Source organism: Acomys russatus, chromosome 3 (genome assembly GCF_903995435.1).
Source record: "Acomys russatus chromosome 3, mAcoRus1.1, whole genome shotgun sequence".
NCBI classification, from domain to species: Eukaryota; Metazoa; Chordata; class Mammalia; order Rodentia; family Muridae; genus Acomys; species Acomys russatus.
Genome location: NC_067139.1, coordinates 82,068,870 through 82,095,334, shown reverse-complemented (window position 1 = coordinate 82,095,334; position 26,465 = coordinate 82,068,870). Strand labels below are relative to the sequence as shown.

The 26,465-nt window shown below is 42.0% G+C and overlaps 2 protein-coding genes across 2 annotated transcripts; both read left to right on the top strand.

Annotated features, from left to right (window-relative positions):
- The first annotated feature begins 12,957 nt into the window (after positions 1-12,957).
- Positions 12,958-13,890, top strand: LOC127187232 (olfactory receptor 4E1-like). The gene has a single exon (XM_051143406.1). The coding sequence runs from the start codon at positions 12,958-12,960 to the stop codon at positions 13,888-13,890; it is 933 nt and encodes a 310-aa protein (XP_050999363.1).
- A 1,026-nt stretch (positions 13,891-14,916) lies between these two features.
- On the top strand, positions 14,917-26,298 carry LOC127187153 (olfactory receptor 4E1-like). The gene is made up of 2 exons (XM_051143364.1): positions 14,917-14,963; positions 25,374-26,298. The coding sequence occupies exons 1-2, from the start codon at positions 14,917-14,919 to the stop codon at positions 26,296-26,298; spliced, it is 972 nt and encodes a 323-aa protein (XP_050999321.1).
- Positions 26,299-26,465: the final 167 nt, after the last annotated feature.

The window sequence follows — 26,465 nt, the reverse complement described above, 5'->3', positions numbered from 1 at the left end:
ATTTTGAAGGTAAGTGATCATACTGAGAGAGGTAACCGAGACCAGAAAACAAACATCACATGTTCTCTCTTACTGGAAGCTCCTAGTGCCAAATCTTCATACGTGAACAAGCCTGAAATAACTTCAGAAACCAGTAAGGTAAAATTAGATTATTGCCAAGATAGGGGCTTAGCGGAACAATTGTGAGTCAAATAGATTGTACTCCATGATTTAGATTTGGATTTGAATTTGCTTTACTTTGGTTGGTTGGTTCGTTGGTTGGTTGGTTTGGTTTGGTTTGGTATGGTTTTGCTTTGTTTGTTTGTTTGTTTGTTTGTTTGTTTAAGAGAGAAAAAACATGGAGTTTTGTGGAAAAGGAAGAGTGTAGAATCTGTGAGGAGTGAGAAGAGGGTAAATAATAATGTCAAAATACATTGTATAAAATTCTCAAAGAATGAATTTTTTAAAACTATCTTAATAATAAAGATAAGAATTAGGCAGTGGTGGCACACATCATGAATACCAGCACTTGGGAAGCAGAGGCACGTGGATCTCTGAGTTCAAGGCCAGCCTGGTCTACAGAGTGAGTTCCAGGACAGTCAGGGCTACACAAAGAAACCATGTCTCAAAAAACCCATAAACAGATAGATAGACAGACAAGGCAGACAGACAAGGCAGACAGACAGACAGACAGACAGATAGATAGATAGATAGATACAGGGTGGTGGCCTTTAATCCCAGCAGTTGGCAGGCAGAGGCAAGCAGATCACTGAGTTTGAGTCCAGCCTGCTCTACAAAGTGAGTTCCAAGACAGCAGGAGGTACACAGAAAAACCCTGTCTTGAATAATCAAAAGACAAAATATAAAATAAAATTAAAATAATTTAAAAACAAAAACTTTGAAATCCTGTTTCAAAATAAAAGATTTTCCAAATGCAAATAAAAGGTGTTGTTGGTATTGTAGAAGGTCATAAGTTTTCTCTCCAGTACTGTTTACACACGGTTGACAGATTGTTCTTGTGGACCGCGTACAATTTACCTCTGTTCATTCAAGTGTTTATTTCTCCATCCCACTCTCTGGATCAATCCAGGCATTGCACTGTGATGTTTACTCTAAATATCTCCTGTTTCAAGTTTGTGTAAACATGTCACCATTTGTTCTCTCTATTGCCTATAAAAACCAAGTAGATAATACTGAGCAATAACAGAGAATAGAGTGGGACATTCTGATCCTGGGGGAGGGGCAGGAGAAAGAGAAGGAAGGAGAAGATGGAGCCACAAGGAGAAGAGCAGGAAGCACTAGGAGGTTAGGAGTAAAAAACAAGTATAAAGTGGGAAATGAGAATGGGAGGAAGCTATCCTAGCATGGAGGTTTAAGATGGAGTAATTATTGTGCAGCATTGTGCTATAGGCTAATTATATAGACCCTACTCTCTCTGTGTGGGTGTTTGGATGTAAAGCTGGTTAAGGAGTAGCCTCTGATGTTACTAAAATAATAATTCAATATTAAATATTAATAATCTTTCAACAACACACACACAAATAAAGATTAACTGTGCTGGCAAGGATTTGGAGAAAAGGAAATCATTACCTACTATTTTATTAAGCCAATAATATGTAAACAGTTCCTCAAAATTAAAAATACAACTACCATATAATTTTTTCAAGCACACTGTGGGTATACCAGAAGAAATAAATCAGTCCCTCAAAGAGACAGATGCCCTTGCATGTTTGTTGAGCATTTTCATCAAAATCAAGAAATGGAAACAACTTAAGTGTTCATCAACTAATGAATTTTTTAATGTGATATGTGTATAAAATAAAATATTGTGTGTGTCAGCCACTTTTGAAAAGAGAGATATTGTCACTAGATATATCAGTGGAAATCAACATAATTGTGTTAAATAAAATAATCCATGCTCAGAAAAGTAAATGCTGTGTTAATTCACAATTGAAATATGTCTTAGACTGTTTATCTCACAAGAATTGAGAGTAGAATGGAAGTTTAAAGAGTCTGAGAAAGGAGAGGTTTGAAGGGGTGGGAAGACACTGATCAACAATAAATGTATGTATTTACACAGGAGCAAGAAGTCTTGTCTGCACAATAGGGTTGCTATAGATAACTCCACATATTTCTTTTTTTTTCTTTTTTATTATTAATTTATTCAAATTACATCTCAGTTGTTACCCCATCCCTTGTATCTACCCATTCCTCCCCCCCTCCCGCTTCCTCCCTCATTGCCCCCTATGTCTGTGACTGAGGGGGACCTCCTCCCCCTGTATATGCTTATAGGGTTTCGAGTCTCCTCTTGGTGACCTATTATTATCCTTCCTCTGAGTGCCACCGGGCATCCCCATCCAATGGACATGGTCAAATATGGGGCACCAGAGTTTGTGTGAAAGTCAGATCTCCTTCTCCACTTAACGGTGGAGAATGTCCTGTCCATTGGCTAGTCTGGGTAGGGGTTCAAAGTTTACTGCCTATATTTTCCTTGGCTGGTGCCATAGTTTGAGGAGGACCCCAGGGCCCAGACCCGCCTGTAGTTTTCCAGGACCCTCTGGATCCTTCTATTTCCTCATTCTCCCAGGTTTTTCACACTTAAAGTCTCAATAGGATGTCCTCCCCCTCTGACCCACTTTCCTGATAGGTAAAGTTTTTCATGGAGACTTACCCCTTGGACTAGTGTCTCGATATAAGTGAGTATATACCATTTAACTCTTTTTGCTTCTGGGTGAACTCACTCATTATGATAATTTCTAGTTCAATCCATTTGTACACAAATTTTGGGAATTCCTTGTTTTTAATAGCTGAGTAGTACTCCATAGTGTAAATATACCACAGTTTCTTAGTCCATTCTTCTACTGAGGGGCACATAGGCTGTTTCCATGTTCTGGCTATTATGAATAAGGCAGTTATGAACATGGTTGAGCATATGTCCCTATTGTGTGGTAGTACATCTTCTGGGTATATTCCAAAGAGTGGAATAGCTGGGTCTTGAGGAAGCCCTATTCCCATTTTTCTGAGATAGCACCAGATAGATTTCCAAAGTGGTTGTACTAGTTTGCATTCCCACCAGCAATGAAGGAGTGTTCCTCTCTCTCCACATCCTCGCCAGCATGTGGTGTCAGTTGAGTTATTAATCTTAGCCATTCTGATGGGTGTAAGATGGAGTCTCAGTGTCGTTTTGATTTGCATTTCTCTAATGCAAATCTCTGAGGTCAAGCATTTCTTTAAGTGTTTCTCAGCCATTTGATATTCCTCTGTTGAGAATTCTGTTTAGTTCTGAGCCCCATTTCTCTATTGGGTTATTTGGTTTGGTGGTGTTTAATTTTTGAGTTCTTTATATATTTTGGGTATTATACCTTTGTCAGATGAAGGGTTGGTGAAGATTTTTTCCCAGTCTGTAGGCTGTCGCTTTGTTCTCTTGACAGTGTCACCTGCCTTACAGAAGCTTCTCAGCCTCATGAGGTCCCATTTATTACTTGTTGGCGTTAAGGCCTAGGCTGTTGGTGTTCTGTTCAGGAAGTTGTCTCCTGTGCCAATATGTTCCAGGCTCTTCCCCACTTTTTCCTCTAACTGAATTAATGTCTCTGGTTTTAGGTTGAGGTCTTTAATCCACTTGGACTTGAATTTTGTGCATGGTGACAAATAGGGGTCTACATGTAGACATCCAGTTAGACCAGCACCATTTCTTGAAGATGCTGTCATCTTTCCATTGACTGGATTTGGCTTCTTTGTCAAAAATCAAGTGACCAAATGTGTATGGGTCATCTCTGGGTCTTCAGTTCGATTCCATTGATCCACTAGCCTATTGCTGTGCTGGTACCATGCTGTTTTAATTACTGTTGCTCTATAGTACAGCTTGAGATCAGGTATGGAGATTCCTCCAGAGGATCTTTTATTGTATAGGATTGTTTTGGCTATTCTGGGCTTTTTGTTTCTCCCTATGAAGTTGAGAATTTTTCTTTCAATATCTTCAAAATATTTTGTAGGTATCCTAATAGGGATTGCATTGAATCTGTAAATTGCTTTTGGTAAGATGGCCATTTTTACTATGTTAATTCTCCCGATCCACAAACAAGGTAGATCCCACCATCTTCTGATGTCATTTTCAATCTCTTTCTTCAGAGATTTAAAGTTTTTTTCAAATAGGTCCTTCACTTGCTTGGTTAGGGTTATTCCTAGATATTTTATATTGTTTGTGGCTATCGTGAAGGGAGTAATTTTCCTAATTTCTTCCTCTGCCTGTTTGTCATTTGTATATAGGAAAGCTACTGACTTTTTTGAGTTTATTTTGTACCCTGCCAATTTGCTGAAGGTGTTTATCAGCTGTAGGAGTTCTCTGGTGGAATTTTGGGGGTCACTTATATACACTATCATATCATCTGCAAATAGGGATAATTTGACTTCTTCTTTTCCCATTTGGATCCCCTTGATCTCCTTTTGCTGTCTTATTGCCCTGGCTAGAACTTCAAGAACTATATTGAAGAGATATGGGGACAGAGGGCAGCCTTGTCTGGTCCCCGATTTTAGAGGGATTTCCTTGAGTATCGCTCCGTTTAATTTAATATTGGCTATTGGTTTGCTGTATATAGCCTTTATTATGTTTAGATAAGTGCCTTGTATTCCCGCTCTCTGCAGAACTTTAAACATAAATAAGTGTTGGATTTTGCCAAATGCTTTTTCTGCATCTAAAGAGATGATCATGTGGTTTTTCTCTTTCAGTTTGTTTATATGGTGGATTACATTGATGGGTTTCCGTATGTTAAACCATCCCTGAATGCCTAGAATGAAGCCTACCTGGTCATGGTGAATGATGTCTTTGATATGCTGTTGTATTCGCTTTGCGAGTATTTTGTTGAGTATTTTTGCATCAATGTTCATAAGAGAAATTGGTCTGAAATTCTTTTTTTGGTTGGGTCTTTGTGGGGTTTAGGTATCAATGTGACTGTGGCCTCATAGAATGAATTTGGTAATATTCCATCCATTTCTATCTTTTGGAATAGCTTGAATAGTATCGGTATTAGCTCCTCTTTGAAGAACTGGTAGAACTCTGCACTGAAATCATCTGGCCCTGGGTCTTTTTTTGGTTGGGAGACTATCAATGGTTGCTTCTATTTCTATAGGTGAAATAGGGCTATTTAATTTGTTTATCTGGTCTTGATTCAATTTTGGCAAATGGAATTGGTTGAGGAAATTGTTCATTTCCCTTAGATTTTCAAATTTTGTGGCATAAATGCCTTTAAAGTAGGTTCTTATGATTCTTTGTATTTCTTCGGTGTCTGTTGTTATGTCTCCCTTTTCATTTCTGATTTTGTTTATTTTGATAGTGTTTCTCTGTCTTTTAGTTAGGTTGGCTAACGGTTTGTCTATCTTCTTAATTTTCTCAAAGAACCAGCTCTCGGTTTTGTTGATTCTTTGGATTGTTCTCTTTGTTTCTAATTGATTTCAGCCCTGAGTTTGATTATTTCTAGGCGTCTACTCCTCTTCGGTGTTTCTGCTTATTTTTTTTCTAAAGCTTCCAGATATGTTGTTAAGTTGTTTATGTGAGATGTTTTCATTTTCTTTTTAAAGGCACTTAGTGCTATGAATTTTCCTCTTAGCACTGCTTTCAATGTGTCCCACAAATTTGGGTATGTTGTTCCATCATTTTCATTGAAATGGCGATTCCGACCGCTGGTGAGAATCCCCTGTATCTTCTCTTTCTGCCAGTGAAAGCCAGAACGCTCCCAGCTCGCTTTAGGTCTGCAGTTAGACACCACAAGCAAGACCCACGTCTCCTGATAACGTGGGCGGTCCCACTGGGCTGTGGGAGCAGTCCACGCTGGTTTCTAACTGCCCCTGTTTGCAGGGTCAGTCCTTTGTGTCTGGGTTCAGATTGGGCCCAGGCATGGACCGCGAGCTACACGCCAGCTCTAGCTATTTTTGGTGAGTCCCACCACCTGTATTTCTACTCAGACTAGGCAGGTAACCTCTGCAGTTTGGCGTGGTATGGATGGAGAGGTTCAATGGTAGTTTCACCCTATTCGCTAAGACTCCTCAGGTTGGGGGTTCCGGAAAATCCCCTCCCCAAATGGCGAGTTTGGGTTTTATTGCCAGCTGCAGCTTGGCTGTGGATTTCGTTTCAGAGTTTGGGGAGTGCATTTAGCACCTCCGGGCAGTTGCTTGTCCCAGGGTTAGACCCACTGGTGGTCTGCGGAGTTTGGGGCCCCACTCACCTACAGTTCTCAAAATCCAGCAGTCTGTGGCTCCATTCATGTCCCTGGTCTCCTCGGAATAGATAAGCTATGGTGCATACTGGTCGACGCCATCTTGGAATCCCCGAAAATACACTGAACTCTGGGGGGGGGGGCTTTGTGTCTCCACATATTTCTTAATTGGTACAAGACAAAATTGAGAATGTTTTGACTATAAGGAATTGATAAATACTTGAGAAGAGAGTGGATATGTATAATCAGATATATACATTATATAAATAAACACACACCAAACATGGCATTGTACCTCATAACATGAATAGAATGTGTGTGTGTGTGAGAGAGAGAGAGAGAGAGAGAGAGAGAGAGAGAGAGAGAGAGAGAGAGAGAGAGAGAGAGCGCTAAGAGTAAATTAACCAGGTGTGGTAGCACATGCTTTTAATCTCAGCATTCTGAAGGCAGAGGCAGGAGAATCCCTATGAGTTCAATGTCAGCCTGGTTACAAAGTAAATTCCAGGACAGCCAGGGCTATAACACAGAGAAACTCTGTCTCAAAAGTTCAAAGATAAATCAAAATTTTAATTACTTGTAGAGGGCCTGGGTTTGGTTCCCAGCACCCAAGTGGTTGCTCAGAATTGTCAGTAACTCCTGTTCTAGGGGATCTGACACTCTCTTCTGATCGCTTTGGGTACCAAGCATACATGTGGTGCACTGACATACATGCATGCAACACTCATACATGAAAAATAATAAATTGTAAAAATACACACATTTAATTTTATAAACAGTATGATCCTCATCTCTCCACATTGCATTCTTCTTCACAAATTTAAAAACCAACTTCATTATAGCTAAAGAAAAGAGAAAGCAAAATGAGAACCAAGGCAAGAGGTTCTGATTTATACAAGATATTTACCATTGTCTGAAATAACAAAATTTGAGGCCAAAAATAGTGACAGTAGCTTTCAATATTTGTTTGACTTTTTGCCTAAAGCTCATGTTTTATAAGGAACTATAAATGCCACCTGCTTTGCAAATATCTCAACAGCTCTAAAATTTCTGCATTTTATTCTTATTAATTTGGTTTGGGGGCATAAGTACATGCCATAGCATACAGGTAGAGGTCAGAGTTCTCCAATTCTGTGACATTGGTTCTCTCCTTCCACATTTAGCCATGTCCCAGGAATCAAATTCAGCCTGGCAAGCTTACATGGCAAAGCTTTACCCCCGCCGAGCCATCTTGCCAACCCTACCTATGCTTTATGGAGAAGAAACTAAGTTTCAGAGATGGGACGCACTTCCCAAAAGTCATACATCTAGAACTTTAAAAATGCACCCAGACAATCTAGCTCCCAGAAGAGGCACATACGCCGTAAGAGGGCCGACCAGCCCTCACACCCATATGCATACACTTATCATATCTGTGTTTTCACATAAATTAAGTAAGAAAACCCAGAGCCATCATCTAGAAATTACTTCTTCACATCGGATCACTAAATACTAGTAGGTAATTTAATTGTACGCAATATGCCCCCAAAGAGCTACGAGTTCAAGTCCTCGTTTTCCTCATTAAACTCTCTCAGCGACAGACACCAAGGCTATTACATCAGCTGCCACAAAGTTAACTTCGCCTAACTAGTAAATTAGCAAGCTGACGTCACTGGATGACTCCCCAGAAATAAAGCCTGGGCATTTCAGGTAGAGTGAAACCTGTGCAGCAGCTGCCAGGCACAGCTGTTCGCTTCCCTCATGATTCCCTTTCAGGGCTTAAGCGTTGAATATTCCATCTGGAATGAATGATACAGCTTGCACAGATGACACAGGACCCTTCGGATGCACTGTGTTCCGAGTACATTGTCCTGATAAGCTGGGACGACTGTGAAACTGGTTTCCCATAGCTCTCAGTCCCCACTCATCAGGAGGTCTGAAAAAATACACAACAGACACACTGCTTTTACACCACAGCCTCAGTCAACTGCACACCATCCCAGGACTCTGACTGCAGAATTGCCTGCATAGTGAAAGAAGGACGAAAGTACAGATACAAAATATGATTTTGGCAGAAATTCAAAGCTAGTGCTCTGTGCCCTGACTTATGACCAAGTGTGAACAGGCTCTCCAGGGAACCTCAGGGCTTCTCACCCTCTTCACAGACAGAAAATCAATGCACACAAGGTCTTCTGACTGTCCAACCTCAAGGAAGTTCTTCCTTCTGCTGGAAGATAACTGTCATTACACTCAAACTACAGGGCAGAAGATTCAGATATTTTTAAAGAGACTGAGAGAATCTGAAAACATTCAGGTGAGATTTAAAGATAATTTTAATTTTATTCTTAATTTGCTCTTAACCATCATCTCCTACATTTTCCTGAAATGTGTGGTTTAAATGCACCATATATTTTTAGATTTACTCAGCTCATTTTATGTGTGTAATTGTTCTGTCTGCATGTGTGTGTATGTAGCGTGTGAGTGTCTGGTGCCCATGGAGGTCAGATGGCGGTATCAGATACTGTGGAACTGGAAATACGGGCGCTCAGAACCAAGCTCAAGTCCCCTACAAGAATGACAAGTATTTTAACTGTTGAGCCATCTCTCAAGCCTATGTTTTTGACATCATATATTTGATGTCCTTAGACACCATGTTTTCCAAAGCATTTTTTCTATGAGTGTGCAGAAGTACAAGAAAATTCTGGTAGGAGGACAGGGTGAGTTAACAGTGCACATGCCCTTCCTACAAGGAGGAAGCAGAATTCTTTGACACAGAAAAAATATCACATGATGAGTTAAAAATCAACCCCTTGCCCTTCAAGTTTCCATTTTAAAACAAGAAAATTATGGCTGTAAGTCACTAAATAAAAAATTGAGATAGTTTCCTATAGCAAAAACTGTTAAATGCATGTTTTAAGAAAAGTGACAAAGTGTAATGTCAATCCATACTTGAGTAAAGAGGTTCCTGTAAATTCTAGGTGTTAATTGAAAGACCTCTGTGCAAAACTATCTTGCTTGTCACAGCTCTGTTTGGTTAGTGCCTCTGTTTGACACTACCATTGATCTTTATTTTGACATGAACAGCAAAAGTGGCCATTGTTTGCTCAAGGCTGGCACGATGACTAACAGGGAACATTATAAATGGCTGGAACAGAGGGGAATCTGCCCCTAGGCATGATGGGTGAACTCATTTGTCCAGAGAAGTCTGATCCTGAGGAATGCTATAAGATGGACACCACAAGATTAGGGGGTCTGGTGGACAAAGAGAGACAGGGTGAGCTATGGAAAGCTATCTGCAAAGATGGCAGGATTGAGCAGACTTGAGAAATGGGGTTCCCTAAAGCCATACCTTAAGCTGACTCAGAACACCCAAGAGAAGAAAGAGGTCATGGAAACCCCCCTCTGTACTCTCCTATTATGCTGACCCCACAGAAGTTCAGAGTGGTGGTAGAGTGGATAAAGCCTGGGGCCGGGAGACCTGAACCCTAGAACCAGGTGTCGCTGCAATGCTGTGTAGCATTGAGCCTGGGTAGTGCTTTACCTCTGTATGCCTCCTTTTTGCCATTTGTAAAATGGAAAAAAACTAGACTCTCAACTAACTTCAAGAATGTGACTATTATATATAACCTACAATTGTTATTAAAAGGAAAAGCACTGTCTGTTCTTGCAGATGACCTTATTGCTTCCCCTTATTCACAGGGAAGTTCACAACCATCTGTAGCTCCAGTTACAGAAGGAGCTCATGCTCTCCTCTGGCTTCAACAGGCACCAGGCATGCACACAGTACACATAAATATGTGCAGACAAAACACCATGGACACAGAATAAAAGATAGATGGAGAGATGATAGATAGATGATACATACATACATACATACATACATACATACATACATACATACATACACACATATATACATTATTTTAAAGTACCAGTGATAATTGGATCATAGGAAAGCTAATATAAAAGAAACAAAAGAGTTCCTCTGGATTTACTCATAAGCCAGTAAATCAAGCAACAGACTGAAGAGCTGAGGATGATGCAGTCAATGCACAGATGGTGCTATGCCTGGACCTTCGCAGGCAAGCCTGTATGGAGCTTAGGGCTTCTAGGGTTTGCACAGCCTTACCTAAAGAGCTGCTCAACAAGCACCACAGCTACATGACCAGCTGACCAGCAGCAATGTGAATGGCTCTGACCCTCAGAAACTGACATCATGGACATTAGGCTCTCAGCACAGGGCAAAGCAACATGGAAAAAAGTGATTGGAGCTAGTGAAAAGTACAATCAATATGAAACCATTTTCTTTTTTATTTATTTTATTAATTTATTCATATTACATCTCAATTGTTAAGCCATCCCTTGTATCCTTACATTCCTTCCTCCCTCCCATTTTCCCCTTACTCCCTTCCCCTATGACTGTTCCTGAGGGGGACCTCCTCCCCCTGTATATGCTCATAGGGTATCAAGTCTCTTCTCGGTAGCCTGCTATCCTTCCTCTGAGTGCCACGAGGTCTCCCCATCCAGGGGACATGGTCAAATATGGGGCACCAGAGTTTGTGTGAAAGTTAGACCCCACTCTCCACTCAACTGTGGAGAATGTCCTGTCCATTGGTCTCTTAACAGTGTACATTAGTAAGACACTCTTCCATTTGGCTTGTGTTACTAGGATTGTAGAGTGGGTTCAGGTTACTGACAGTGGGGTGTGGTCAGCCTCAGAGAAGATTCCGTCCCCTGCACCCGTGTGATTTACCCTACAAGCTTTCTAAAGAAGGAAGATTGCCTCTTTTCTGCCTGAGCTTCAGTTTTCTGACGGGAGTAATTAAAAACTATCCCTGCTTATCTGATCGTGTTGTTGTGAGAAGTAAATGCATGAAACCATTTTCAAAGGCCAAGTTTACGGACCTTAGACCAAGTACCTACTTAATGTGAGGAGAACCTTACTCCATTTTGTGAGCTGGGTCTGATGGCAAACTCAGAACTCGGGAAGTGGAAACAGAGGCATCAGGAGTTCAAGGGCATCCTCATCTACATAGCAAGACTGGGCTATTTGTCTGTCTCAAAAAAATCTGTAACCTAAATCTAAGCACTGACACATTGCTTCAGTAAGGGAGAAAAAGCTTGTTTGAATTCATTATTGCATTGCGCCTAAGGTCTGGGTTTAGAATTGAGCAAAGAAGCTGAAAGAAAAAATTTTTAGAGTGCAGAATATTTGTTAGGAATTGTCATCCTTGAAAGAAGAAAGCTTAGCTGGGCAGAGGGAGGAGTTTCCCTCCTCCTCTTCTGCAGTCTCAGGGACTCCATCAGGTCCATGACAGGGCTGGAGCCAGGATGGTCCATTACAGTCATCCTGACTTGGGGCAAGAGGAGCATCCTTTATTCCACCAGTGGCTGAACTGGGGCTGCCCTTCTGCGGTGTATACATAAGACACTTCTCAAAGCTGGATGGCGGGCCAAGGCTGTCTGCTAGCAGCTCCCCCACCGGTTGCTGGTATTGAACTCTCAGTCCTGGGAGGGTCTCTTCAGAGCACAGCACCCACTCACTGCAGACAGGGATTTATTTACCTTGCAGTCTGTTCCTTTGACTCAGTAGTAGATGTCAAAGAGCCAAAGCTATATTTGCTACACTATGGAGGAAAGTCTATGCTTAAGTATGCCAGGACTGGCCACTAACAGGATAAATGAGAACTAAAAGAATTTTTTTAATTCTTTCATTTCCAAGAGTGTCTGTCTTAGAACTGATTATCGCATAAGAAGACACTATTTTGGATCTGAAGAGCTTGGTCATAGCCCCTTCTTCTCCTTTGCTGCTTTTCTGTGATAATCCTAATGTTACAAAGCATCTGGACATAGTTCAGACTTAGGAGAAGATACTATATACAGAAACGTAGGAGAATATCCCACACGCGTTTTTGGAAATACTTTTTATCTACCTACACAAATACTTTTTTCTTTCTAGTCTAAGGCCACTTGAAGCCTCCAGTGGGGAGGGGCCTCTTACTATTTTTATTTATTCATTTATTATACATCTTGACCGCAGTGTCCTTTCCCTCTTCTCCTCCCACTCCCTTCACCTCCCCTCCCTGCCAACCCCCAGCATTCACTCCTTCTCTACGTCTCTTCAGAAAAGGGCAGGCCTCCCATGGATATCAACCAGCCCAGGCATACTGGCATACTGACCTACAGTAAAACTGAGCACCTCCTCTCTTAGATGAGGCAACCCAGTGCAAAGAAAGGGTTCAAAAGGAAGGCAACCAAGTCAGAGACTGCCTCTGCTCCCACTGTTAGGAGTCGCAGAAGAAGACAAAGCTGCATGACTCTAACGCATGTGCACAGGGCCTAGGCCAGTCTCGTGCAGGCTCCCTAGTCAGTGGTTCAGTCTCTGAGACCCTGTGACCCCAAATTGGTTGATTCTGTAGGTTGGGTTTTCTTGTGGTGTCCTTAACCCCTCTGGTCCCTACCAAGAATTTTTTTAGGAAACACAAGACAGAAGTTGTAGCTCAGAGTTGCCATCAAATCCCCAGCACCAAGGGAAGAAGGAGGGAAGCAACAGGAAATACAGGAAACACAAGATATTTGACCCACAAACTCCTGCTATAAATGAAGTCATAAGTGACCAAGTAATTAGGTGATCAAATGGTTGATGCAAAACTTTTTTTTTATTTTATTAATTTATTCTTGTTACATCTCAATGTTTATCCCATCCCTTGTATCCTCCCATTAGTTGACGCAAATCTTAAATGTTACATTTGTCTCAAGTTTTTACTCTAATTTCTGACAGAGAACTAAAAGAATGAAAAAGGCCGTCCTCCTCAATCAAACTTCGGTGACGTTATTCCGGCTCAGAGGTTTATCTGTGAATCCGAAGATACAGATGGCTGTGTTTGTCATGTTCCTCATTTTCTACATCCTGACACTGATTGGTAACATCCTCATTGTCATAACGATCATTTACGACCGCCGGCTCCATACCCCCATGTACTTCTTCCTCAGCAATCTGTCCTTTATTGATGTCTGCCATTCCACTGTCACTGTCCCAAAGATGCTCAGAGACACCTTGTCAGAAGAAAAGCTCATCTCTTTTGATGCCTGCGTGGTCCAGATATTCTTCCTGCACCTCTTTGCCTGCACGGAGATCTTCCTGCTTACTGTCATGGCCTATGATCGATATGTGGCCATTTGTAAACCCTTGCAGTACATGACAGTGATGAACTGGAAGGTGTGTATGATACTGGGTGTGGCCCTATGGACAGCGGGGACCATCCACTCCATATCTTTTACCTCACTCACCATCAAGCTGCCCTACTGTGGTCCTGATGAGATTGACAACTTCTTCTGTGATGTACCTCAGGTGATCAATCTGGCTTGCACTGACACCCACATCATTGAGATTCTCATTGTCTCCAACAGTGGGCTGATCTCTGTGGTATGTTTTGTGATTATTGTAGTGTCCTACGCAGTGATCCTCATGAGTCTGAGACAACAGATCTCTGAAGGCAAGAGGAAAGCCCTGTCCACATGTGCAGCCCACCTCACCGTGGTCACACTGTTTCTGGGACACTGTATCTTCATCTATTCACGCCCATCCATCAGCTTTCCAGAGGACAAGATTGTATCTGCTTTCTTTGCTGCTGTCACCCCTCTACTGAACCCTATAATCTATACCCTTAGGAATGAGGACATGAAGAACGCCTTAAACAAGTTAATCAGGAGGAAAGAAAAGTAAAAATGTGAAGTCCTTAGGATTCTTGGTGATTCAAATAAAAGAAGCAACTACATATTGTATTCACCAGATGATATGGCCTGTCACATTTTCTTCTGGCCCTATATCTAACAATCAAAGTAAGTGCTGTGACTGGTAGCATCTTCCTCATTCTAGAAACTGTCATAGGCAGTGGGTGCTTACTTAACTCTATGGAAGTAACATGATGATCTAACTACAAGGAAACAAAAGCTCACACTGAGCAAATAGCATGCTGAAAGTCACCCTGCTACAAAACCATAAAGACAGGACTCAAGGGGCTCAGAGTGCAGCTCAGTGCAAGATGTGTACTTGGCATACAGGAGGCCCTGGGTTCAATTCCCTAATTCACACACACACACACACACACACACACACACACCATGACAAGAGTCATGAGATTGGATTTCAAACCAGATCCATCAATCCACTACTGCTCCAAGAACTGGGAGAAAGCACCAACTTGAATTCATCCTCTCATCCTGCTGTTACTGCTTTCCAAACAAGGAGCGATTGCATCACTCACCTACGTTGTGTGTCCTGATGCTTGCCTAAGTGACTCATCATCCTGATGCTTGCCTAAGTGACTCATCATCCTGACGCTTGCCTAAGTGACTCATCATCCTGATGCTTGCCTAAGTGACTCATCATCCTGATGCTTGCTTGCCTAAGTGACTCATCATCCTGATGCTTGCTTGCCTAAGTGACTCATCATCCTGATGCTTGCTTGCCTAAGTGACTCATCAAATGCAGGTAAATGAAAGAGAGCGTTAGAGCATGACTGGCAACGAAGACTTTGAACCATTGACGTAGTAATACCCTTGGGAGTTTATTCAAATCTGTCATCAGACTAATGAAATGGGGACGTTTTATTTCTTATTTCACACATGCTTACTGATCACCAATTTGTGCTGGATACTAGATTTGTAGTTGTAAATATACAGACACTCCTACATGGAATACACAGTCTAGTAAGAGAAGAAAGAAAAACGTGAACAACTAAATATAGTTATGGCTGCAGTGAGGAATGATGAAGAGAAACTGGGTGCCATGGACAGGCAATGGGAGTGAGCCCTGACTGAGCAGTCCAGAGAAACCTCACTGAGGAAGTCACATTACACCTGAGGTGTGAAACATGAAAAGAAGCCAGCCACGAACAACAGAAGCAGCCCACACTCCAGGCAGAGGAAATGACAGGTCAAAGACCCCTGTAGGGAGACTGCTTGTTCCAAGAAGTGACCATCACTGTGGTTACAGCATAGATAGGAGGGCAGGCTGGCAGGAGAGGGGCATTGGAGAAGTGAAAAGAAGAATTTCTGTGTTCACTTAAGGAGTTTAGAGTCTTTTCCATACACTGAGAAGATGCCAGAATGTGGTAAGCAGAGCAATGACAAGTGACATGTGGCTTTTCTTAGGTTAAATTGATTTTGTTGTTGTTGTTTATTTGGTTTGTTGGTTGGTTGGTTGGTTGGTTGGTTGGTTGGTTGGTTGGTTGGTTAGGTTGATTGATTTTGCTTGGTTGTTTCTTCTGGTTGTTCAAGATAAGGTTTGTCTGTGTAGTTTTGGCATGCTGGAACTCCCTCTGTAGACCAGGCTGGCCTCAAACTCATATAGATCCACCTCCCGCTGCCACCCAAGTGCTGGAATGAAAGGCGAATGCCACTACTGCCCGGCTTATTGTTATTTTTATGACAACCAAGCAAACAAACAAAAAAAGTAGTTTTTCTGCTTACCCCATTTCAAATCTTCAGATTGTGTGGAAAAGATGGTAAACTCCATTCATTTGCTGAGCCTGACCTTAAACTCCTGGTCCTCTTGCCTCCACGTCCCAGGCACCAGAGTTGCAGGCATGAGATACTAGACTGGTTGGTTTATTGATTATGCAGAGAATTAACCCAACTAAGCATTTATTGCTAAATGACTAACAGCCACTTAATGTTGATTCAAGTGCTCAAAGAGAACACTAAGATGAGTATATGGTCTATATCCAGCCCCTTTAATGTGTTTGCGGTGGCATGCACCACAGCAAAGTGGCATGTGACAAATAGAATTAACAAAGAGAGATTGTGTCTCGAGTATATAATATATAATATTCACCTTCCAGAAAAGATGTGCCCACAGGTAAAATAGCAGTAAGACTATTGTGAGATAAGTACCAAATATATATATTTGGTACTTATCTGCATATATATATATGGGAGATGGGAACATGGTGGTAGGGAGAGGAAGAGGTAATGGATAGAGTAACTAAGGATCTATGAAAAAACTATATAGAAACCCATTAGTTATAAGATAATTTTAAAATTTTTTAAATTTTTTAAAAGTTCAACTAGAATTAGCCTACATGGGTGAGCAATACCAGTCCCAGAAGACATGATTGTTAAATTACAGTGCGAGGCATGGTATGCTTCCCCATGAGTTTTCACTCTTGGAAGTCCAAAGGTCTCAAAACAAACACTAGCCTTTTGCTACCTACCATAACTACACGGTAAGAAACTAATGCTGAAAATATCACACATTTTGGCTACAGGACACAGGGAAATTAATCTGAAAATGATAAGAAAATCTACTCCTTACTGGACAGCCTTCATAGTGCTTGAAGATGCTATGCCTGATGGTGACAGAGAAACAGTATCAGTGGGTTAGCCCAGTGCTGAACCTTGCATGTTACAATATTGATCTTCCAGGCAAGACGTTCCCACTGGTGTCATAATGAAATGACTGCTGTGGGATAAGTAACAACTTTCTGGTTGGGTTGGATGTCAGTTCCATAGGAGACATTGTCGTTTATGCTTCGATGGCCTGAGAAGTAGCTCATGACCAAAGAGGTCAGAGGCCCTAAGGGAGAACCCGCTGTTGTTAGTTTGCTCAGTGGCCATACTGTCTAATTGTCTTCCAAATATTTTTTTTTTGTTTTACCCATAGAGACGGCCGCTCTGAACATGGGTCAGACAGGCTTCTTTCCACAGTGAGCAGAAGTCAAGGCAAAAGTGTAGAATTAGTCAAAGCCCTGCTAAAAAGGGATCAAGAGGCCAACCCTATATAGGACAGCATTACACATCCCATCAGGGAGCACCTCAGAAGAAGAGACAGAAAAAATGTAGGAGCAGGACGATGAGGAGAGGTGCTGTAAAATTCTGTTTTCTATGTATGGCATAGCTAATACTCTTGTCAGTGCGCAGAGACTATGCTTACCTGCACAAGATCAAGCCAGCTAAAATTCTGTCATAGATAAAGCAAGGTCATCTCCAGGCCGTGACCCTTAGTAAGGGGCTATTAACCATCCACAGCTTCTGAAAGAGGGAAAATCATTATTTTAGAGGGTGAGGACAATAGTAGGTTCCCCATGTTCCAGTGGGTGATCCCACACCCATGTGCATATATAGGTAGACCTAACTGAACTTAGTGGCTTCTCAAAAAAAAATAGAACTGATGTTGGGAAGACACATTGGGGGATACTTGGGGGAATGAGAGGAGAAAATGTGGAATGATATGATCATAAATCATTGTATACATCTATGAGATCCTCAATAATAAAAATGAATTGTATTAAATAAAATAAATCTTCTAACAACAAAAAGACCACCCATATGCATTTATTGCTGAATTATATAAAAACTTTTTAAAAAGAACACCTTCTGAAACTGTTGCATAAAATTAGAACAGGAGGGACTTTACCAAACTCTTCCACAAAAACACTATTATTCTAACACCAAAGTAAAATAAGACACACACACACACGAATATAAAAAAATAATTGCCTTAGCTGTCCCTGCCCCTCAGCGGCTGCAGCACTCCAGCACTTTGGAGAACAGGCCTTGCACCACACCTAAGCAGCAGAGTGGAGCTGGTCCTGGAGATGGGTTGGGAGTGTAGCACAGCAAAGTAGGAGAGCCAGCCCAGAGGACATGAGTGTGTAAGTGCTGACCCCACTCTTCGGCTGCCTTGAGGTGGCATAGCACAAGAGAAATGCCCCCCAACCCCTACCCCAACAGACACCAAGCTGCTATAGGTAATCCTACATATTTTTAGTTGTTAGGAGACAAAACTTTTGAATGCTTTGACTATAAGGAAATGATAAATATTTGGTGAGAAGGTGCATATGTATAATTAGATATGTACATTACATAAAATACATGCAGATCAAATATGACATGGTAACTCATAACATGTATAGTTTATGTGTGGCATGAATAAGTTAAAATGCATTTAAAGGGCGGGAGAGATACCTTAATCCTTAAAGCACTGGCTGCTATTGCTCAAGACCTGCACCCTGTGCCTATTAGCCACATGGTTGCTCAGAACTGTCAGTAACTCAATTCCAGGAGATCTGACATCGTCTTCCAGATTCTGTGGGTACCAAGCATACGTGTGGTGCACAGACATACATGCAGGCAGAAATTCATATATATATATTTGATAAGTCTTAAAATATATATTTTAACACATTTTTATTGAAAAATAAAATAATTCATATTACATCTCATTTTCCATCCCATCCCATGCATCCTCCCATTCCTCCCTCCCACTTTCACCCTAATCCCCTTTCCCTATGACTGTGACTGAGGGGGACCTCCTCCCCCTGAATATGTTGCTAGGGTATCAAGTCTCTTCTTGGTAGTCCGCTATCCTTCCTCTGAATGCCATTGGGCCTCCCCTACAAAGGGACATGGCCAAATATGGGGCACCAGAGATCCTGTGAAAGTCAGTCCCCAGTCTCCACTTAACTGTGGAGAATGTACTCTCCCTTGGTTAGATCTGGGTAGGGGTTTGATGATGACTGCACATTTTGTCCTTGGTTGGTGCCTTTGATCAAGCAGAACCCCTGGGCTCAGATCCACCCATCATAATGTTCCTCTTGTAGGTTTCTAGGACCCTCTGGATCCACCTACTTCCCTATCCCCTATATTTTTCTCACCTAGAGTCTCAATAGGATGGTCTCACCTCTATCCCACTTTCCTGGTAGGTGCAGACTTTCATGGGACCTGCCCTCTGGGCTAGTGTCCAGTTATAAGTGAGTATATACCATTTGAGTCTCTCTGCTTCTGGGTTAGCTCACTCATTATGATCATTTCTAGTTCAATCCATGCAAATCAAAACAACTCTGAGATTCCATCTTACACCCATCAGAATGACTAAAATCAAACATTCACGTGACACCACATGCTGGCGAGGATATGGAAAGAGAGGAACACTCCTTCATTGCTGGTGGGAATGCAAACTAGTACAGCCACTTTGGAAATCTATCTGGTGCTATCTCAGAAAAATGGGAATAGGGCTTCCTCAAGATCCAGCTATTCCACTCCTTGGAATATACCCAGAAGATGCTCCAGCACACAACAAGAAAATTTGCTCAACCATGTTCATAGCAGCCTTATTCATAATAGCCAGAACATGGAAACAGCCTAAGTGTCCCTCAGTAGAAGAATGGATAAAGAAACTGTGGTACATTTACACTATGGAATACTACTCAGCTATTAAAAACAAGGAATTCCCGAAATTAAAACACATTTTTAATCATGCAATCTTCATTTCTCCACGTTGTATTCTTCACCACTTTAAACACCAACCTCATATAGCAAAGAGGAAGCAAAAGGAGAACCAAGGCAAGAAATACCAATCTACACAAGAAATTTGCTGTTCTCTAAAATGACAAATATTTGAGGCCAAAAATATTGACAGTAGGTTGTGTTTTGTTTCACTTTTTGCCTGAAATACATGTTTCGTGTAATCAGCAAATGCCACATGGTTGGCGAATATCTCAAAAGTTCTAAAATTTTTGCATTTTGTTCCAGTTATATGCATGTATGTGGGGGTGTGCCGTAGCATACATGTAGAGGTCAGAGTTCTCCCACTCTGTGACACTGGTTCTCTCTGTCCATATTTAAGTATGTCCCAGGAATCAAATTCAGCTTCGCAAGCTTATATGGCAAGGCTTTACCCCACTGAGCCATCTTACTGGCCCAATCTATGTTGTACGGAGAAGAAAGTAAGTCTCAGAGATGGGACACGCTTCCCAAAATTCGTATATCTAGGACTTTAAAAATGCACCCAGACAATCTAGCTCCCAGAAGAGGCACATACGCCGTAAGAGGGCCGACCAGCCCTCACATCCATATGCATACACTTCTCATATCTGTGTTTTCACATAAATTAAGTAAGAAAACCCAGAGCCATCATCTAGAAATTACCTCTTCACATCGGATCACTAAATACTACTAGGTAATTTAATTGTACACAATATGCCCCAAAGAGCTACGAGTTCAAGTCCTCGTTTTCCTCATTAAACTCTCTCAGCGACAGACACCAAGGCTATTACATCAGCTGCCACAAAGTTAACTTCGCCTAACTAGTAAATTAGCAAGCTGACGTCACTGGATGACTCCCCAGAAATAAAGCCTGGGCATTTCAGGTAGAGTGAAACCTGTGCAGCAGCTGCCAGACACAGCTGTTCGCTTCCCTCATGATTCCCTTTCAGGGCTTAAGCGTTGAATATTCCATCTGGAATGAATGATACAGCTTGCACAGATGACACAGGACCCTTCGGATGCACTGTGTTCCGAGTACATTGTCCTGATAAGCTGGGACGACTGTGAAACTGGTTTCCCATAGCTCTCGGTCCCCACTCATCAGGAGGTCTGAAAAAATACACAACAGACACACTGCTTTTACACCACAGCCTCAGTCAACTGCACACCATCCCAGGACTCTGACTGCAGAATTGCCTGCATAGTGAAAGAAGGACGAAAGTACAGATGCAAAATATGATTTTGGCAGAAATTCAAAGCTAGTGCTCTGTGCCCTGACTTATGACCAAGTGTGAACAGGCTCTCCAGGGAACCTCAGGGCTTCTCACCCTCTTCACAGACAGAAAATCAATGCACACAAGGTCTTCTGACTGTCCAACCTCAAGGAAGTTCTTCCTTCTGCTGGAAGATAACTGTCATTACACTCAAACTACAGGGCAGAAGATTCAGATATTTTTGAAGAGACTGAGAGAATCTGAAAACATTCAGGTGAGATTTAAAGATAATTTTAATTTTATTCTTAATTTGCTCTTAACCATCATCTCCTACATTTTCCTGAAATGTGTGGTTTAAATGCACCATATATTTTTAGATTTATTCAGCTCATTTTATGTGTGTAATTGTTCTGTCTGCATGTGTGTGTATGTAGCGTGTGAGTGTCTGGTGCCCATGGAGGTCAGATGGAGGTATCAGATACTGTGGAACTGGAAATACGGGTGCTCAGAACCAAGCTCAAGTCCCCTACAAGAATGACAAGTATTTTAACTGTTGAGCCATCTCTCAAGCCCATGTTTTTGACATCATATATTTGATGTCCTTAGACACCATGTTTTCCAAAGCATTTTTCCTATGAGTGTGCAGAAGTACAAGAAAATTCTGGTAGGAGGACAGGGTGAGTTAACAGTGCACATGCCCTTCCTACAAGGAGGAAGCAGAATTCTTTGACACAGAAAAAATATCACATGATGAGTTAAAAATCAACCCCTTGCCCTTCAAGTTTCCATTTTAAAACAAGAAAATTATGGCTGTAAGTCACTAAATAAAAAATTGAGATAGTTTCCTATAGCAAAAACTGTTAAATGCATGTTTTAAGAAAAGTGACAAAGTGTAATGTCAATCCATACTTGAGTAAAGAGGTTCCTGTAAATTCTAGGTGTTAATTGAAAGACCTCTGTGCAAAACTATCTTGCTTGTCACAGCTCTGTTTGGTTAGTGCCTCTGTTTGACACTACCATTGATCTTTATTTTGACATGAACAGCAAAAGTGGCCATTGTTTGCTCAAGGATGGCACGATGACTAACAGGGAACATTATAAATGGCTGGAACAGAGAGGAATCTGCCCCTAGGCATGATGGGAGAACTCATTTGTCCAGAGAAGTCTGATCCTGAGGAATGCTATAAGATGGACACCACAGGATTAGGGGCTCTTGGGACAAACAGAGACAGGGTGAGCTGTGGAAAGCTATCTGCAAAGATGGCAGGATTGAGCAGACTTGAGAAATGGGGTTCCCTAAAGCCATACCTTAAGCTGACTCAGAACACCCAAGAGAAGAAAGAGGTCATGGAAACCCCCCTCTGTACTCTCCTATTATGCTGACCCCACAGAAGTTCAGAGTGGTGGTAGAGTGGATAAAGCCTGGGGCCAGGAGACCTGAACCCTAGACCCAGGCGTCGCTGCAATGCTGTGTAGCATTGAGCCTGGGTAGTGCTTTACCTCTCTATGCCTCCTTTCAACTACCTTCAAGAATGTGACTATTATATATAACCTACAATTGTTATTAAAAGGAAAAGCACTGTCTGTTCTTGCAGATGACCTTATTGCTTCCCCTTATTCACAAGGAAGTTCACAACCATCTGTAGCTCCAGTTACAGAAGAAGCTCATGCTCTCCTCTGGCTTCAACAGGCACCAGGCATGCACACAGTACACATAAATATGTGCAGACAAAACACCATGGACACAGAATAAAAGATAGATGGAGAGATGATAGATAGATAGATCATACATACATACATACATACATACATACATACATACATACATACACACATATATACATTATTTTAAAGTACCAGTGATAATTGGATCATAGGAAAGCTAATATAAAAGAAACAAAAGAGTTCCTCTGGATTTACTCATAAGCCAGTAAATCAAGCAACAGACTGAAGAGCTGAGGATGATGCAGTCAATGCACAGATGGTGCTATGCCTGGACCTTCGCAGGCAAGCCTGTATGGAGCTTAGGGCTTCTAGGGTTTGCACAGCCTTACCTAAAGAGCTGCTCAACAAGCACCACAGCTACATGACCAGCTGACCAGCAGCAATGTGAATGGCTCTGACGCTCAGAAACTGACATCATGGACATTAGGATCTCAGCACAGGGCAAAGCAACATGGAAAAAAGTGATTGGAGCTAGTGAAAAGTACAATCAATATGAAACCATTTTCTTTTTTATTTATTTTATTAATTTATTCATATTACATCTCAATTGTTAAGCCATCCCTTGTATCCTTACATTCCTTCCTCCCTCCCATTTTCCCCTTACTCCCTTCCCCTATGACTGTTCCTGAGGGGGACCTCCTCCCCTGTATATGCTCATAGGGTATCAAGTCTCTTCTCGGTAGCCTGCTATCCTTCCTCTGAGTGCCACGAGGTCTCCCCATCCAGGGGACATGGTCAAATATGGGGCACCAGAGTTTGTGTGAAAGTTAGACCCCACTCTCCACTCAACTGTGGAGAATGTCCTGTCCATTGGTCTCTTAACAGTGTACATTAGTAAGACACTCTTCCATTTGGCTTGTGTTACTAGGATTGTAGAGTGGGTTCAGGTTACTGACAGTGGGGTGTGGTCAGCCTCAGAGAAGATTCCGTCCCCTGCACCTGTGTGATTTACCCTACAAGCTTTCTAAAGAAGGAAGATTGCCTCTTTTCTGCCTGAGCTTCAGTTTTCTGACGGGAGTAATTAAAAACTATCCCTGCTTATCTGATCGTGTTGTTGTGAGAAGTAAATGCATGAAACCATTTTCAAAGGCCAAGTTTACGGACCTTAGACCAAGTACCTACTTAATGTGAGGAGAACCTTACTCCATTTTGTGAGCTGGGTCTGATGGCAAACTCAGAACTCGGGAAGTGGAAACAGAGGCATCAGGAGTTCAAGGGCATCCTCATCTACATAGCAAGACTGGGCTATTTGTCTGTCTCAAAAAAATCTGTAACCTAAATCTAAGCACTGACACATTGCTTCAGTAAGGGAGAAAAAGCTTGTTTGAATTCATTATTGCATTGCGCCTAAGGTCTGGGTTTAGAATTGAGCAAAGAAGCTGAAAGAAAAAATTTTTAGAGTGCAGAATATTTGTTAGGAATTGTCATCCTTGAAAGAAGAAAGCTTAGCTGGGCAGAGGGAGGAGTTTCCCTCCTCCTCTTCTGCAGTCTCAGGGACTCCATCAGGTCCATGACAGGGCTGGAGCCAGGATGGTCCATTACAGTCATCCTGACTTGGGGCAAGAGGAGCATCCTTTATTCCACCAGTGGCTGAACTGGGGCTGCCCTTCTGCGGTGTATACATAAGACACTTCTCAAAGCTGGATGGCGGGCCAAGGCTGTCTGCTAGCAGCTCCCCCACCGGTTGCTGGTATTGAACTCTCAGTCCTGGGAGGGTCTCTTCAGAGCACAGCACCCACTCACTGCAGACAGGGATTTATTTACCTTGCAGTCTGTTCCTTTGACTCAGTAGTAGATGTCAAAGAGCCAAAGCTATATTTGCTACACTATGGAGGAAAGTCTATGCTTAAGTATGCCAGGACTGGCCACTAACAGGATAAATGAGAACTAAAAGAATTTTTTTAATTCTTTCATTTCCAAGAGTGTCTGTCTTAGAACTGATTATCGCATAAGAAGACACTATTTTGGATCTGAAGAGCTTGGTCATAGCCCCTTCTTCTCCTTTGCTGCTTTTCTGTGATAATCCTAATGTTACAAAGCATCTGGACATAGTTCAGACTTAGGAGAAGATACTATATACAGAAACGTAGGAGAATATCCCACACGCGTTTTTGGAAATACTTTTTATCTACCTACACAAATACTTTTTTCTTTCTAGTCTAAGGCCACTTGAAGCCTCCAGTGGGGAGGGGCCTCTTACTATTTTTATTTATTCATTTATTATACATCTTGACCGCAGTGTCCTTTCCCTCTTCTCCTCCCACTCCCTTCACCTCCCCTCCCTGCCAACCCCCAGCATTCACTCCTTCTCTACGTCTCTTCAGAAAAGGGCAGGCCTCCCATGGATATCAACCAGCCCAGGCATACTGGCATACTGACCTACAGTAAAACTGAGCACCTCCTCTCTTAGATGAGGCAACCCAGTGCAAAGAAAGGGTTCAAAAGGAAGGCAACCAAGTCAGAGACTGCCTCTGCTCCCACTGTTAGGAGTCGCAGAAGAAGACAAAGCTGCATGACTCTAACGCATGTGCACAGGGCCTAGGCCAGTCTCGTGCAGGCTCCCTAGTCAGTGGTTCAGTCTCTGAGACCCTGTGACCCCAAATTGGTTGATTCTGTAGGTTGGGTTTTCTTGTGGTGTCCTTAACCCCTCTGGTCCCTACCAAGGATTTTTTTAGGAAACACAAGACAGAAGTTGTAGCTCAGAGTTGCCATCAAATCCCCAGCACCAAGGGAAGAAGGAGGGAAGCAACAGGAAATACAGGAAACACAAGATATTTGACCCACAAACTCCTGCTATAAATGAAGTCATAAGTGACCAAGTAATTAGGTGATCAAATGGTTGATGCAAAACTTTTTTTTTATTTTATTAATTTATTCTTGTTACATCTCAATGTTTATCCCATCCCTTGTATCCTCCCATTAGTTGACGCAAATCTTAAATGTTACATTTGTCTCAAGTTTTTACTCTAATTTCTGACAGAGAACTAAAAGAATGAAAAAGGGCCGTCCTCCTCAATCAAACTTCGGTGACGTTATTCCGGCTCAGAGGTTTATCTGTGAATCCGAAGATACAGATGGCTGTGTTTGTCATGTTCCTCATTTTCTACATCCTGACACTGATTGGTAACATCCTCATTGTCATAACGATCATTTACGACCGCCGGCTCCATACCCCCATGTACTTCTTCCTCAGCAATCTGTCCTTTATTGATGTCTGCCATTCCACTGTCACTGTCCCAAAGATGCTCAGAGACACCTTGTCAGAAGAAAAGCTCATCTCTTTTGATGCCTGCGTGGTCCAGATATTCTTCCTGCGCCTCTTTGCCTGCACGGAGATCTTCCTGCTTACTGTCATGGCCTATGATCGATATGTGGCCATTTGTAAACCCTTGCAGTACATGACAGTGATGAACTGGAAGGTGTGTATGATACTGGGTGTGGCCCTATGGACAGCGGGGACCATCCACTCCATATCTTTTACCTCACTCACCATCAAGCTGCCCTACTGTGGTCCTGATGAGATTGACAACTTCTTCTGTGATGTACCTCAGGTGATTAATCTGGCTTGCACTGACACCCACATCATTGAGATTCTCATTGTCTCCAACAGTGGGCTGATCTCTGTGGTATGTTTTGTGATTATTGTAGTGTCCTACGCAGTGATCCTCATGAGTCTGAGACAACAGATCTCTGAAGGCAAGAGGAAAGCCCTGTCCACATGTGCAGCCCACCTCACCGTGGTCACACTGTTTCTGGGACACTGTATCTTCATCTATTCACGCCCATCCATCAGCTTTCCAGAGGACAAGATTGTATCTGCTTTCTTTGCTGCTGTCACCCCTCTACTGAACCCTATAATCTATACCCTTAGGAATGAGGACATGAAGAACGCCTTAAACAAGTTAATCAGGAGGAAAGAAAAGTAAAAATGTGAAGTCCTTAGGATTCTTGGTGATTCAAATAAAAGAAGCAACTACATATTGTATTCACCAGATGATATGGCCTGTCACATTTTCTTCTGGCCCTATATCTAACAATCAAAGTAAGTGCTGTGACTGGTAGCATCTTCCTCATTCTAGAAACTGTCATAGGC